Source organism: Amblyomma americanum, chromosome 10 (genome assembly GCF_052857255.1).
Source record: "Amblyomma americanum isolate KBUSLIRL-KWMA chromosome 10, ASM5285725v1, whole genome shotgun sequence".
In the NCBI taxonomy this organism is placed as follows: domain Eukaryota; kingdom Metazoa; phylum Arthropoda; class Arachnida; order Ixodida; family Ixodidae; genus Amblyomma; species Amblyomma americanum.
Window position 1 is genome coordinate 14,594,856 of NC_135506.1, and position 12,747 is coordinate 14,607,602.

Sequence of the window (12,747 nt, forward strand, 5' to 3'; positions counted from 1 at the left end):
TCGTTTCTGTTGTTCACTCATCTGGCAGGAATCTGCAGAACGTTTGGACTCCGCAGTGAGGGCTCTACATCCGAATCCAGCAGAGGAATCCGACTTCGGCCGGAGAAACACAACATCCAATCGGAACTCTGGCTCTCGGCTATGGACGTACTGGGCCACCCAGCCGACGCGGAGGGTGCTGGACATTGATTCTGACATTGGTGTCGACGATCCCGGCGAGTTTGATTTCTGCTCTGAATATACGAGGAACTACTATGCCTACATGTTCTCGAAAGAGGTAAGAATCACGCCATGCTTTCAAAGAGGAGCTTCTTAACTCGGCGCTGCGGGCGAAACCAAGCACTTTAGAAACACGGGGAGGAAGATTCTGCTGTGGTGCTGCCCTTCCAGTGATTTGTAATTGTGTTATCGAAATGCTATTCGCACTACTGCGCTGCACTCCAGTGTAATGTCAACCATTTCTTGTCTTAATGCCTTTGTTTCATGTTGATGGTGCACTGCCATCCTCCATTCATGACATCTATGGAAGAAACCTTACTCTTCTGATCAGCTGTCAGTAACCATTTTTTGAAAATTGAATTTGAATTTTTTTTTTAATTTGTGTTCACCTAATGAGTGCTGTTTTAGAACGCGAGCTCTACTCCTCAGGACGATGTGGATGAAACAATGACCTTCAAAGCCCCACGAGGTCAACTGTCAAACCAAACTTAACTGCGTGGTGGCATGGCCCAAGCTTTGGTAGTGTGACCCCGTGGTCATATGATCATTGGGTACCTGACCTTGACATTTGATTTGAGACAGTGGGCACCGCATCAACAATGACCTTGAATGTCTCGCAAGGTCAAACCTTGGCCCTAGCTACGGTAGGATGACCACGGGATCATATGATTCTGACCATTGGGTATCTGACCTTGATTCACCCTTGGCTTTTGATTTGAGACAGTGGAGACCGTGCTTAACAGAGCTTTCATTCGTATAACAAGGTTCAAGCCACGTTGAACCCCTGACATTTTTAAAATTTTTGTCATTGACCTTTGTTATTTCTTTACACTCGTTTTGGATTGTTCCATTTGTTAAACATGGCGCGCACCCCTTTCTAGTGCCCATGGGCCCTGAGGGTAATGTAATAAATAAGTAAATAAATAAATTAAAGCAGGCGACGCCTTGCGTTCTCGTACCTTAACTATGTCTGTACCGAACTCGTCACGCTGGTTTTAAGTTATATATAATGTATATATATATTAAAATAATAACCGCAAGGTAGGAATTGGGCATGTCTAGCTTTTATTCTGTCCGGCTTGTCCTTGAGCCACTGTGTGCTGCATTATAAGCTGGCCCGATCACTTAATCTTCAAAATGAGAAGAACGTCGTGGTGATACCAGGCATCGATAATGGGGCTCAAGCAGCCAATGTTTCTAAGCGAAACTTTGTTACAACTTTCTAGCTTTAAAATTTTGTTAAATCCCCTTTAACCCTAAACCCCTCTAAAACTGGAACCAACTTGAAGATTATTTGTGGTCTCAAGATGTGCCATCGTCAGATCAAAAATCGATGCTTGCAGCTTGTGCTTGAAGCCATTCTTTTTCACGCCACTTCATTACAGAAGAAATGGCCCATCATGCCTTCTTTCATGGCCCTACAAGGTGGCCTAAAACCCGAGACACGGGCCCGATGTGTTGAAGAGCTTATAAAGCTCCACAGCGCCATGAGATTCATACCTGAGACGCTCTTTCGGGCCGTCTCGATCATGGATCACTACATTCAGGTTTGTCGGGCTGCTACTCTTTTTATCTCTCTGACTCTTGTGTGTTAGGTCAGGCTACTACTCTTATATGTGAACCTTGTTATCACAAAGCAGCGCCCAAAGTGAAACTGAACCTGTTATAAAATTTAACGCTGGGTCCGACGTGAACGAGATGGAAATAAGATCATGAGAAAGGCGCCTTGACATGAGTAAAGTCATGTTTCGAGGTACTATAATGAGCAATCCCTCGTTAAATAGGTGAGCAGTTCCTTTCATTGGAGGAGGAAGTGATAATTAGGCCGTATACAACTCGTGGCCGCTTCTTTTCATATTGGCAGTACAGTTGCATCTCGTTGTAACGAAATCGAAGGGGCCCGGCGATTACTTTTGTTACAACCGTACTTTCGTTATAGCCCATGTTGACCGAGCTTCCAAGGGCAATCGTCATTCCTTCTTTATATCGAATATTTTGTTATGAACCGTTTCGTTATAACGATTTTCGACTGTAGTGGCTTTTTACTGTGGGAAAAACCTTGAGTTGCACTCGCATATTTAATAATTCCGAAGCTTTGAAAACATGAAAACATTTCTAAAACGAAGAAAACCTATCGCCATATGCGTGTTTTGTTTATTTGTTGTGCCAATATAACTTTGGTCTTAAATTTTGCTGTTGTGCAGCGCTTACTGGTGGAGATGACCGACCAAATTTTTCATGTATATCAATTATTCAGTTATTAAAAAAAAAGATCCTCCGAGCCTCCACTGCATATTTCAACATTTCTTGCTTTCCAGACGCAAACATCCGAGTTAATTATAATTTACCACTATTACAGTGCTTGTGTACCGGTTTGGCATATGCCGTATTAGTTCTTCAATGCTCTAGGCTGCAAAGAAAGTCAGCTGACTGTCGTCACTATCCATGCTGCAGGTTATGCCGATGGCTCTTGCTGGCAGCGTTGACTGTGTGCTGCCATTGCTGTGACAGGGATAATTCAATCTTTCTCTAGCGATTGATGCGCTGCACTTTCCTATGAATTTCGAGACTGACTTGCGAAGTAGCTTGTTGTCCCGAATGCATACTTACAAGGTTTAAATGAAAACCAAACCTTCTGTTCAAACGTGAACTCTCGCTTACATCTGAAGCCTTACTCTTTCCATATCGTCCACCTTCTGTGCGCGTGTTTAGTTGGCTTTCATGACGCATAGAAACTAAGGCCATTATGCGCTAAACACAAGGTTAACCTCGCACAAATATCAGAGACCAACAGCAGGTTTTTCTGGCTCGAAAGGTTGAGTGACGTCAGTGAACTATTACTTGGGCTACGCTCTAGTTTTTCGTCATTTCCAAACTGGGATGAGAGAAGATGTGCGCGCATGCAGGAAGCTACGAATAGGACTGTCTCGCGAGCTTTCCGGCGGCACGCCTGTCCTGCATTTAGTAGAAGCATATTTTGTCGCAGAAGCATATTTTGTCGCAAAGGAGCAACGAGGCTGCGTTAGTAAACCTAGTGTTGTTTTCTTTAAAAATAGGAGCTCTTGTTTCTTCGGCATTTTCGAGCGGCGCGTTCATGTTTCTTTTGGGTTTCGTGTTTTGCCTTTAATTTATGTGTCATGCCTTTCCTTCATCCTGCATATACCCCAGGTTTTATGAATAAAGCGGTGGTTCTGGTGCTCTGTCTTTTGTGCGCTTTTATTTTTTAATATGCCCAGCATTATTCCTGTGCAGGAGTGCATCATAGCCAAGCACAAGATAGATCTTCTGTGGAAAGCCTCTCTCTTCGTGGCGGCCAAGCTTGAAGAGCGCCAAAACACTAAATGGCGGCTTGACTTCATCAACTATATTAACCGCGTGCAAGGGACCAAGAAGGCGGAACTCTTTGACATGGAGAGGGACATTCTCCTAACGTTGAACTGGAACCTGTCGTGGCCCCTGGCCTTGAACTTCCTGCGCCGAAACTGCAAGGCCGCTCAGGTTTGTCTAGCTTGGTGCTGCGTTCTCTCCATAGCGGGGTCAGTGGGGCATGTTGCACATTAATGTTTGCTTGTGTCGTCTTTCGTGCACACTGCGCGCAGTCCAGAGGTCAAGGAACTCGTTAATAAAAAGCATGCCCCAAGAGCTCATTTCTAGATCCAAGACTGGGCGAGCTCGCATCCTTTCAACTTTTAAACGACCTTAGTGAGCCGCGTCCAAAACGTTCGCGCCTTGCCCTAAAATTAACATCTGAAGCAGCATGTGTACTTCGCATATGCCGCACAGCTCTGAAATATGCCGCGCAGCTCTGAAATATGCCGCGCAGCTCTGTAATATGCCGCGCAGCTCTGTAATATGCCGCGCAGCTCTGTAATATGCCGCGCAGCTCTGTAATATGCCGCGCAGCTCTGTTGTGCGCTGAGCACTGCAGACGCGCCGCCGCAGGGTCTGACCGGCCGGGAAACCGACCTCTTCGATGTCAATGAGTCTGAACCATTATGGAAACAATGAATAACTGCGAAAAAAGGACGGGACAAGAGAGAAAAATCATACGAGACAAGCGCAGACTAACAACTGGTTTATTGCAACAACGCCTCCTTCCTTCGACGACAAATCGCACGCGCACCAACCGCAAAGACAAAAGCCATAAAAGCGGTTAGTGCGCATGCGCTTGTCTCGTGCGATTCTTCTCGTCCTGTCCTTTTTCGCAGTTATTAATTGTTTCCATAATGTCGTACTAACTAGCCCCTCACCGCACTCTTTTAGTCTGAACCACATGCAACTCTTCGCTAGCACCGAAGCGCTGCTGTCACCGATCACTATAACCTTTGCATCTGGAATCGAGAGGAACCAAACCAGCGACCTTCTTCAGCCGTTGCGCCGGTTTCTCGATCAGTTCGAGCAGCGCCATCCAGCGTTGCTGAACAACCTGCGGCGCGTTGTAGTCGGGCACAACTAAGCTGTTACAACTGTACAACTGTTAGCTGTAAGCTACAGACAGGACTACAGCCTCGAGTTTTTTTATAGTCGGATACATCTCAAGAACGAATTGGCTTTTCCCCGCCAAATGACTCCCTTATCCAGCCAATGGCGTCGGCCTATTTCCATGAACCTGCTAGCGTTACAATGCAAGGAGCGGCATGACGATGCAGGGAGAAGACTATCCCCGACCATGGAATGGTTGGACTGTCCCTTTCACCGGCCACTCCCTGCATTGTCACGTCAGCAGGCTCATGAGAATCGGCTGACGCCATTGGCTGGAAGGGCGCTACACTGACGGGGAAAACCCGCTTCGTTCTTGAGTTGTGTCTGACTATAAACTATGACTATAAACTATGACTATAGACTATGACTATAGACTATGACTATAGACTATGACTATAGACTATGACTATAGACTATGACTATAGACTATGACTATAGACTATGACTATAGACTATGACTATAGACTATGACTATAGACTATAAACTGACGAGCGGCGACCACCGGCCGAATAAGGGGAGAATGTGGGGGAGCTTAATCCTCAACTCTTTCCAGTGCTACAAGCACAGCCCTGTGCTCAATATGACGGCGCCCGTCCCTACTAAAAACAAAATGCCGTGCAATGCAATAATCTCATTCAAGTTTTTCACACAAATGTCCTGCAATTATCATTTAGGTGTTATACGCCTTGATACTTTCTTATAAAATCATACATTTGTCATACACCTATCATTCAATATCATACAAATTTTTTGACATTCTAATGACAAAGCCTGTATGAGCATCATGAAGCTTCTGGCACTAGGGATGGACCTCGTTTTGAAAGCACAGCTCATTGAGCTTGGTGACCAACCACAACTAGTTGCGGCAGTGAATGAAGTAGCAGGTCGAACAGAGAAACCCTTTGTGACCAGGCGTTGTTTCTATTGGTTCTCGGACGTTATGCCTAACGTACTCATTGGCTGTTCGGTGTATTATAGCTTCACGTTCAGCAGATGTTTCATATTATTGCGTAGTTGGTCCGGCGTTCAAAACAAGGCGCCTGCAAGCATTCAGTATCGTTATCAGCAGAATGCACGCCGAAAGGAAGGCGGGACCGAATTACACCAGAAGAAAAAAAATGGCCAGGCTTAGCTCGGTTAAGCCAAGAATGCGTTGCATATCTCGATGGAGTTCCGTGCTGCTCCGTTGACTCGATAGGCTATTGACTCGATCGCCATTGAAACTGCCCGTGTAGCAGCGCTCGATCGCCTTTGAGTCGATAGACTATCGGTTCGAGGGCCCTCGAAATGCCCGTTTGACAGGGGTATAAGACTGTCCCGGCGAAGGAGCGCAGCTCTTTTATACATATGCCGTGACGTCAATGATAGCGCAGCGCCCCTAGCGGGAGGAGCGGGAGTCAGGTGGTGGCTGCGGCCGCGCGCGACCGCGCCAGTTGGGGCCCAGCTTTTCCTCCGGGACGTCACGCGCCGGCGCAGCGCCCCTAGCGGGAGGACCGGGAGTCAGGTGGTGGCTGCGGCCGCGCGCGACCGCGCGAGTTGGGGCCCAGCTTTTCCTCCGGCTGTCGTGACGTCACGTCACGTGGTTTGGTGGCTGCCCGGCCGCGCCCAAGGGCTGAACTGAGTGATTGCAATATGCAACGCATAAAAAATGCACTTTTTGGTAGCTATAATAGGGGATGCGATCGATAGTCGAGTAAATACGGTATCCCGCGCTCACCAACAGAACAGAACTTATTCCCCCAGAAATCGAACGTGGTCGACTGCCACGTCTGGGAAGTTTTAGATGGAAAAATCCTGTCTTACTTTTCTGTAAACTGTTGCTTGAGGCCAATCACAAAAATATTCGTCCTTATTGACAAGGGTCCTGGTGGTTTATTTGCCAAATCTCATTTGTGAAATGGAAACACTGTGACACTTTTGTAATTTAACTACGAACTGTTACTTTTTTTCATGGCGCGCATTTAGAATTAGATCTTGGCTCCTTACAGACACGGCTGATGTAATGGTAACCATTTTGATTGCTAAATATCTTTGGATTAATTGTGCCCTGGCTGCCACCTCTTTTCGTGTCGTGTATAGGCAAGCAGGGAGGAGGAGCTCACGGCCAAGTTTATTCTCGAAGTTTGCCTCGTCGATTACCGCATGGCATGGGTTGCCCCCTCGAAGCAGGCTGCCGCCGCTCTCTACTGCACGTTCCAGCTTCTTGGAAGGACGCACCACTGGTATGCAGCTGAGTTCTTTCTTCAAATTGGAATGCTGACTGTACATAGATTCCACAACTAGCAGCTCAACGTGTTAGATTAAGCATTTTATCACTGACAACCTTTTTTTTTCTCTGGTCATTAAAACAGACAATATATACAAAAATTATTGTGGGACAATAAAAATAACGAAAAATAAATTGCAGGGACACTTTATTTTTATTTTCCCACAATAATTATTGTATATATTCTCTATTTTATATACCATAGAAAAAAAAGGCACAAGAAAGGACCACACAGTACTAGCGCTAGTCCTGTGTGGTCCCTTCTTGTGTCCGTCTTGGTTGCGCTGCAATTCTTTTGTTACAACATGCACCATCTAGCCTAGCAAGAAGTTCTTCCAAACCTGCTAGTTGGTGTTAGTGGAAGCTGTCTTGGTGCTCGTCGGAAATAAGTAGTGCTTGATGACTTTTTCAGAAACAATGCAGTGGTCAAACGCTTGCATATTTTCGGGGAAAAAAAGCCGAAGGAAATCTCGCACATGCTTGCCGTTGTTTTTGTATATTTTTTTATCTGACAAAAACCCGTTTCTACCAGATGTTCCACGCTAGAGTATAGAGATCTTCATCACAGTAGGGCATCAGTATTGCGTTACGAAAAAAATACAGTTCATAAAACCTCCTGCCAAGGTTAACAATTCAAATTTTCCGAAACGTAATTGTTTTGCACTATCACTGAAATTGCCTTTTAAAGTTCGTACTTTGCTGTTCAGCAGCGGGCGTCACTACCAAATGCATTTTTATATTTTCAGCTGGGACCGCGTGATGGAATACCACAGTGGTTATTCACTGATGATCTTCCGGCCATTGCTGATATGGATGGCCAAGCTAATCCTTCAAGCAAGCGAGGAATGCTGGGTCTGTATGGTTTTTAAGTTTGCTGAGCGCACAAATGCACACTGCACTGTTCATTGGTTGTAAGAGTACAAGTCCCCTTTCCAGTCCAAGCCGCCGTGGTGGCTGAGTGGTTATGGCGCTCGGCTGCTTACCTGAAAGACGCAGGTTCAATCCTGGCCGCGGCGGTCGAATTTCGGTGGAAGTGAAATTCTAGAGCCCCGTGCACTGTGCGATGTCAGTGCACGTCAAAAAAAAAAATTGGCGGTGGTTTAGCTCTGGTTAAACCTGGAGTGACGCGATAGCTACAGCTGCCCGACTGGAACTTGGTCACGTGAGCAACCACGTGACGAACCACGTGATGAGCCACGGCGCCACGCCACCGGCAGCTGCTCCGCACCACGTCACCAACCACGTGACAGCGTGGCGGTGCAGCCACAGGATGGCCGCGCCGCCACGCTAAAGGCTCGAAATGCTACCGCAATATAGCTATCGCTACAAAGAGAAACCAGGTTGTCGAATTTTCCATTCCCTACATTTTTTTTTATGACACACAAACTACTGATATCATAGTCCTTGGTGCAAAATTCGTGCAGCTATTTTGTGTTCATTTGAGGGAGCTCAGGGTCTGCATGTGATATTTTCTCTTGCAGGTTCCAGGCTGGAAGTACAGGTCGGCTAAGTTCGAGCGTGTTGGGCTGCTTCTAGCAGATCAATAGCATGTGATATTTTCTCTTGCAGGTTCCGTACTGGAAGTACAGGTCGTCTCGGTTCGGGCAAGTAGGCTGCTTCTCGGAGACCAAGACAGCGAGGCTTCGCCAGCTCGCAAAAGGAACCTTCTGATGGGCAAGTTCTGCCTTCCTTTCATTCTCTGAAAACACTTTAGGGCTGTCATAAAGTCGCGGTTAATCCTCTTTCACGAAGGCACTTGCCAGTCACCTGCGATTTCACGTTATACAAGCGGACAACTTTTTTATGGCAGTACAGCAGTTCCCTTTGTCTTGGGGTGTCCCTTTGTCTTGGGGTGTCCCTTTGTCTTGGGGTGTCCCTTTGTCTTGGGGTGTCCCTTTGTCTTGGGGTGTCCCTTTGTCTTGGGGTGTCCCTTTGTCTTGGGGTGTCCCTTTGTCTTGGGGTGTCCCTTTGTCTTGGGGTGTCCCTTTGTCTTGGGGTGTCCCTTTGTCGTAGAGATTGGGGTGTCATGGGTGAACCCGAACAATCCATTCGCTCCCACTGGAATGGGGGAAGGAACGTCTTCCCTATCCTGCTTAGTATCTGCTAAATTTCAGCCCGCGACATCTTGAGAACCGGTCCACGCCATTGGCTGGAGGGACGCCATCGGCTGCCCCTCCTAGCTAGTCCTCTCCCATATCTATTCCGAGCATTACATACTAGCAGAATCCTCGGTACGCTGTGTTCGCTTTCATCCAGTCATTTCGCTCGATATTCTTCCTACACAATAGCTTCTGTGCGGCAGTGTGGTTGCCACGCGCGGCCGGCCGAATGATGGCGCGCAATTTCTGCACGTGTGTGACGCCACAGTGTGGTTGCTCTGGCGAAAGTGCGAACTTATTGAATGACAAGCGGTTCATCTAAAAGCCTTCCGGCGTCAGAAGAGGGAAAAAAATCAGCAGTGGCTTAGCTCAGCTAGGCCAGGATATACGTAGCGAAAGGACTCCAACGTCCTCGTTGTCGAAGCACTGGCCGTCAGCCGTATGGTTTCATCGGTCATCCGGCGTGTCTTCGCGTCTGGTTCTTCCTGCTCCGTCGGACGTTCTTCTCGTAGTTTGGCAACGACTCGGCGTCTTGACGCCTCCGCTTGGCGAGACGTTCTTTTCGCTCTTTCGACGTCTCAGACGCACGCTTAGCGTTTCGTGTTTCATTTGTACGCTGTCGAGCGTCCTCACGCCAGGTAATAATCTCCGGCAGTCAGCCAAGATGCCGCGCACTGTACGCGCGCTCACCGTCCGCTTCTTCATACGTGGCGCATCTGACTAGCAAGATGACGGATGCAATTTGAAGAAAGAAATCCCTTAGGCAATTCTCGGTAGATCGTTTGAATGCGTAAGCAGCCAAACGTTCGTTATGTCCGACGTCGACTCACGAAACTTTGTTATATTCAGAGCTAACGCGCGAAAGATTGGTATGTCCGAGGTTTGCGCCCGAAATTTTGTTATATTCGAGGTTAAGACAAAAGTTCGTTATATATCCGAGGTGACACACTGAGGTTAGGTATATCCCAGGTTAAAACAAGAAAGGTATTTACTTAAGGTTCGCCGCGGTGACTCAGTGGTTATGGCGCTCGGCTGCTGACCCGAAAGACGCGGGTTCGATCCCGGCCGCGGCGGTCGAATTTCGATGTAGGCGAAATTCTAGAGGCCCGTATACTGCGATGACAGTGCACGTTAGAGAACCCCAGGTGGTCGAAATTTCCGGAGCCCTTCACCACGGCGTCCCGCATAGCCTGAGTCGCTTTGGGACCTTAAACACCCATAAACAATGAACCGTTACATAAGGTTCGTGTAATTAGTATACTAACTTCGTTCGTAGCCTTTCCATTGGATACTGACAGACGGCGGTCGTTATTTCCGCTCGTACACATCTACTAAAGCCAACACATTAAAAATTTAAAATTATTGGACTGTTATGATCTACCACACGAGTTTTAGTGACAGCTCCGGTGGCACAGAGTGCTGAATGTTCCTAGCTAAATCACTTCGTTTTGATGTCCATTGACAGATACTTTTGAATTTTGGAATTTTCGACGTCTTGTCGTTGTTGTCATTGGCTGTTTGTTTGTTTGTTTGTTTTTTTCTTTGTTAATAACAATGGAAGTAAAAGATGTTGCTAGCCGCGGCATCTGTCATCGCAACATGAAGCACCTGAGCTGTGACTAGCGCGAATAAAGGCACAGGGAGAGTAAAAGAATGGGGGGAGGAGCGATAGAAAGAATGTTATGGGCAGAGGGTACAAATACAGAATATAAGACTTCTTGTCACCGAGCGTGTTTTCAGATATCGTTCTCAGTGCCGGTTCTTATTGTTTTTCACCCGCAGCCCGGCTGTATACGCGGCCCACCGCCCCCGCGGTCCAATGCGAGCATGGCCGCATCCTTGGCCAAGCAACCTTGGCTCCGCCCTTCATCCTCACTCTCTTCTTCGGAGACACTACGAGCTGGACCTTTGTGGACTCTGCCTTGCATCAGCGATCTTGGACCTGCCGCAAAGCTTGTGTGTCCGCAAGGCCTGGCATTCATTCAATGATCTCCACTCAATGGCAAAGGCCATGATTCTCCCGTTGGCATGCGCCCATTCCTTTTCTCACGCACACATTTTCTCATGCTTTCCCATTCTCAGCGCCTATAGACTACACACCTTCCCTACTGGATGTCGCGAGTGCTGCTATGGCTGCTGAAGATATTTCACTTTGACTTTTAAACCTTTTAAACTTTCAAAAGTATTCATTTTTATTTTTTAAATTTTCATATGCACCTTTCACTTTAACCTTTTCATATTCTCTTTTTAAATGCAGTTTTCATATGCCGTTTTTATATGCGCTTTTCATTTTTACTTTCTCTTTTAATGCGAACCTCAGCGCAAAATTCAGCGCCACGTACTAATGATTACTGGTGCCTACATCGTACCTCTCTAATATTGGCGCCAAGTACCGGGTTTGTCAAATATACCTCCGGCAGGTGGTAGTGCCTGCTTCCCCGTATTGGGGCGCTGCGATCACTAGTGGGGGTCGGCGCCCGCCGGCCTCGAAACTAAGACGCCGAGAAGGCAGTCATCTCTTTCTCTTTCAATGCTCTCTCGAATAAAAACCCGAGAAAAAGTTGGCGCTGTGTCTATCTTGATTTTCTACACGATTCGGGCCACTGACGCAATGAAATATTTCGCAGATGCGAACGGTGGTTCAGGCTAGGCGACATATTCCCTTGCCTGTATACAAACGGGTAGCCTCTAACCACAAAGCAGCCACTAAAACTAAGCCAGAAAGAAAGGGAACGCAAGAGACCAGCGAACGAAACATGCAAAATGGGGCCGTGCTTCAGTCAAGCCAGCCGAGGTAAGGGAGCCACGCTGCTCGTAGAACGTATTTACGCCAAGGTCAAGATGGCAAGAGACAAGGCCCACGGCTTGAGACGTGCCAGACAGGTATCCCTTCGCACCAGTCCCCTCCTATGGGTGCTCTTCCTGTGGCATTTAGTTCCTCATGCAAGTGCCGTGATGGACGAGAGATGCTTTAGAAACGATGTGCCGAATGCTGCTGCTGGTGATGATGACGTTGGTGATTTATTTATGTACATGAGATCTTTGACACTGAATGATACTATGTTCCCTCTCTGCTGAAAACTTGCAGAGGGCGATGATTTTTTTATTGGTTTTTGGGGAAAGGAAATGGCGCAGTATCTGTCTCATACATCGTTGGACACCTGAACCGCGCCTTACGGGAAGGGCTAATGGAGGGAGTGAAAGAAGAAAGCAGATATTCCATGCATAGTGCCTATGTGAGTACGCTTACAACAGAATTTCATCTGAGTGCAAGCTTATTATAATGATGCTGTGGTTGAGGCAGGCGAACACTGATGTACAAATTTAAAATTCAAATATAATATAAATGTGGAAGTGAAGTGGAGGCATGAGGAGCAGCTCCAGTGACGGTGCAGGGACTATATGGGTACATAGCAGCCAATAGTTGTGGTAATCGCCTTGTCTGTGAGTGTGGTCAAGTTTTGGATTTGATGTAAGCTCCACTGTAGAATGCCGCACATCTGCCATATCTTATGCTTCTTCCCTGATCATACCATTTTATTATCCTGCAGAACTCAAACATTTCGACAGAACAAATTTCGAGGATTCACTTATTGATTACTCCAAGCTGTGTGTTACAAGCACAGTTTTTTTTAATTTTCTAACTAGTTTTTCTCTTGGCATTTAATATCCAAAAGTCA

General features: G+C 46.9%; 1 protein-coding gene across 1 annotated transcript; it reads left to right on the plus strand.

Moving 5' to 3' along the window:
• Positions 1-1,748: 1,748 nt before the first annotated feature.
• LOC144107442 (G2/mitotic-specific cyclin-B-like) lies at positions 1,749-8,504 on the plus strand. Its single transcript, XM_077640438.1, has 4 exons — positions 1,749-1,766; positions 3,472-3,717; positions 6,782-6,924; positions 8,450-8,504. Exons 1-4 carry the CDS (start codon positions 1,749-1,751, stop codon positions 8,502-8,504), a joined length of 462 nt encoding a protein of 153 aa, XP_077496564.1.
• Positions 8,505-12,747: the final 4,243 nt, after the last annotated feature.

Excerpts from the sequence above, each read along its gene's own strand:
- LOC144107442 (XM_077640438.1), top strand. Across the intron at positions 3,718-6,781 it reads GAAACTGCAAGGCCGCTCAG|GCAAGCAGGGAGGAGGAGCT; the intron begins GTTTGTCTAGCT and ends TGTCGTGTATAG. Across the intron at positions 6,925-8,449 it reads CTTGGAAGGACGCACCACTG|GTTCCAGGCTGGAAGTACAG; the intron begins GTATGCAGCTGA and ends TTTCTCTTGCAG.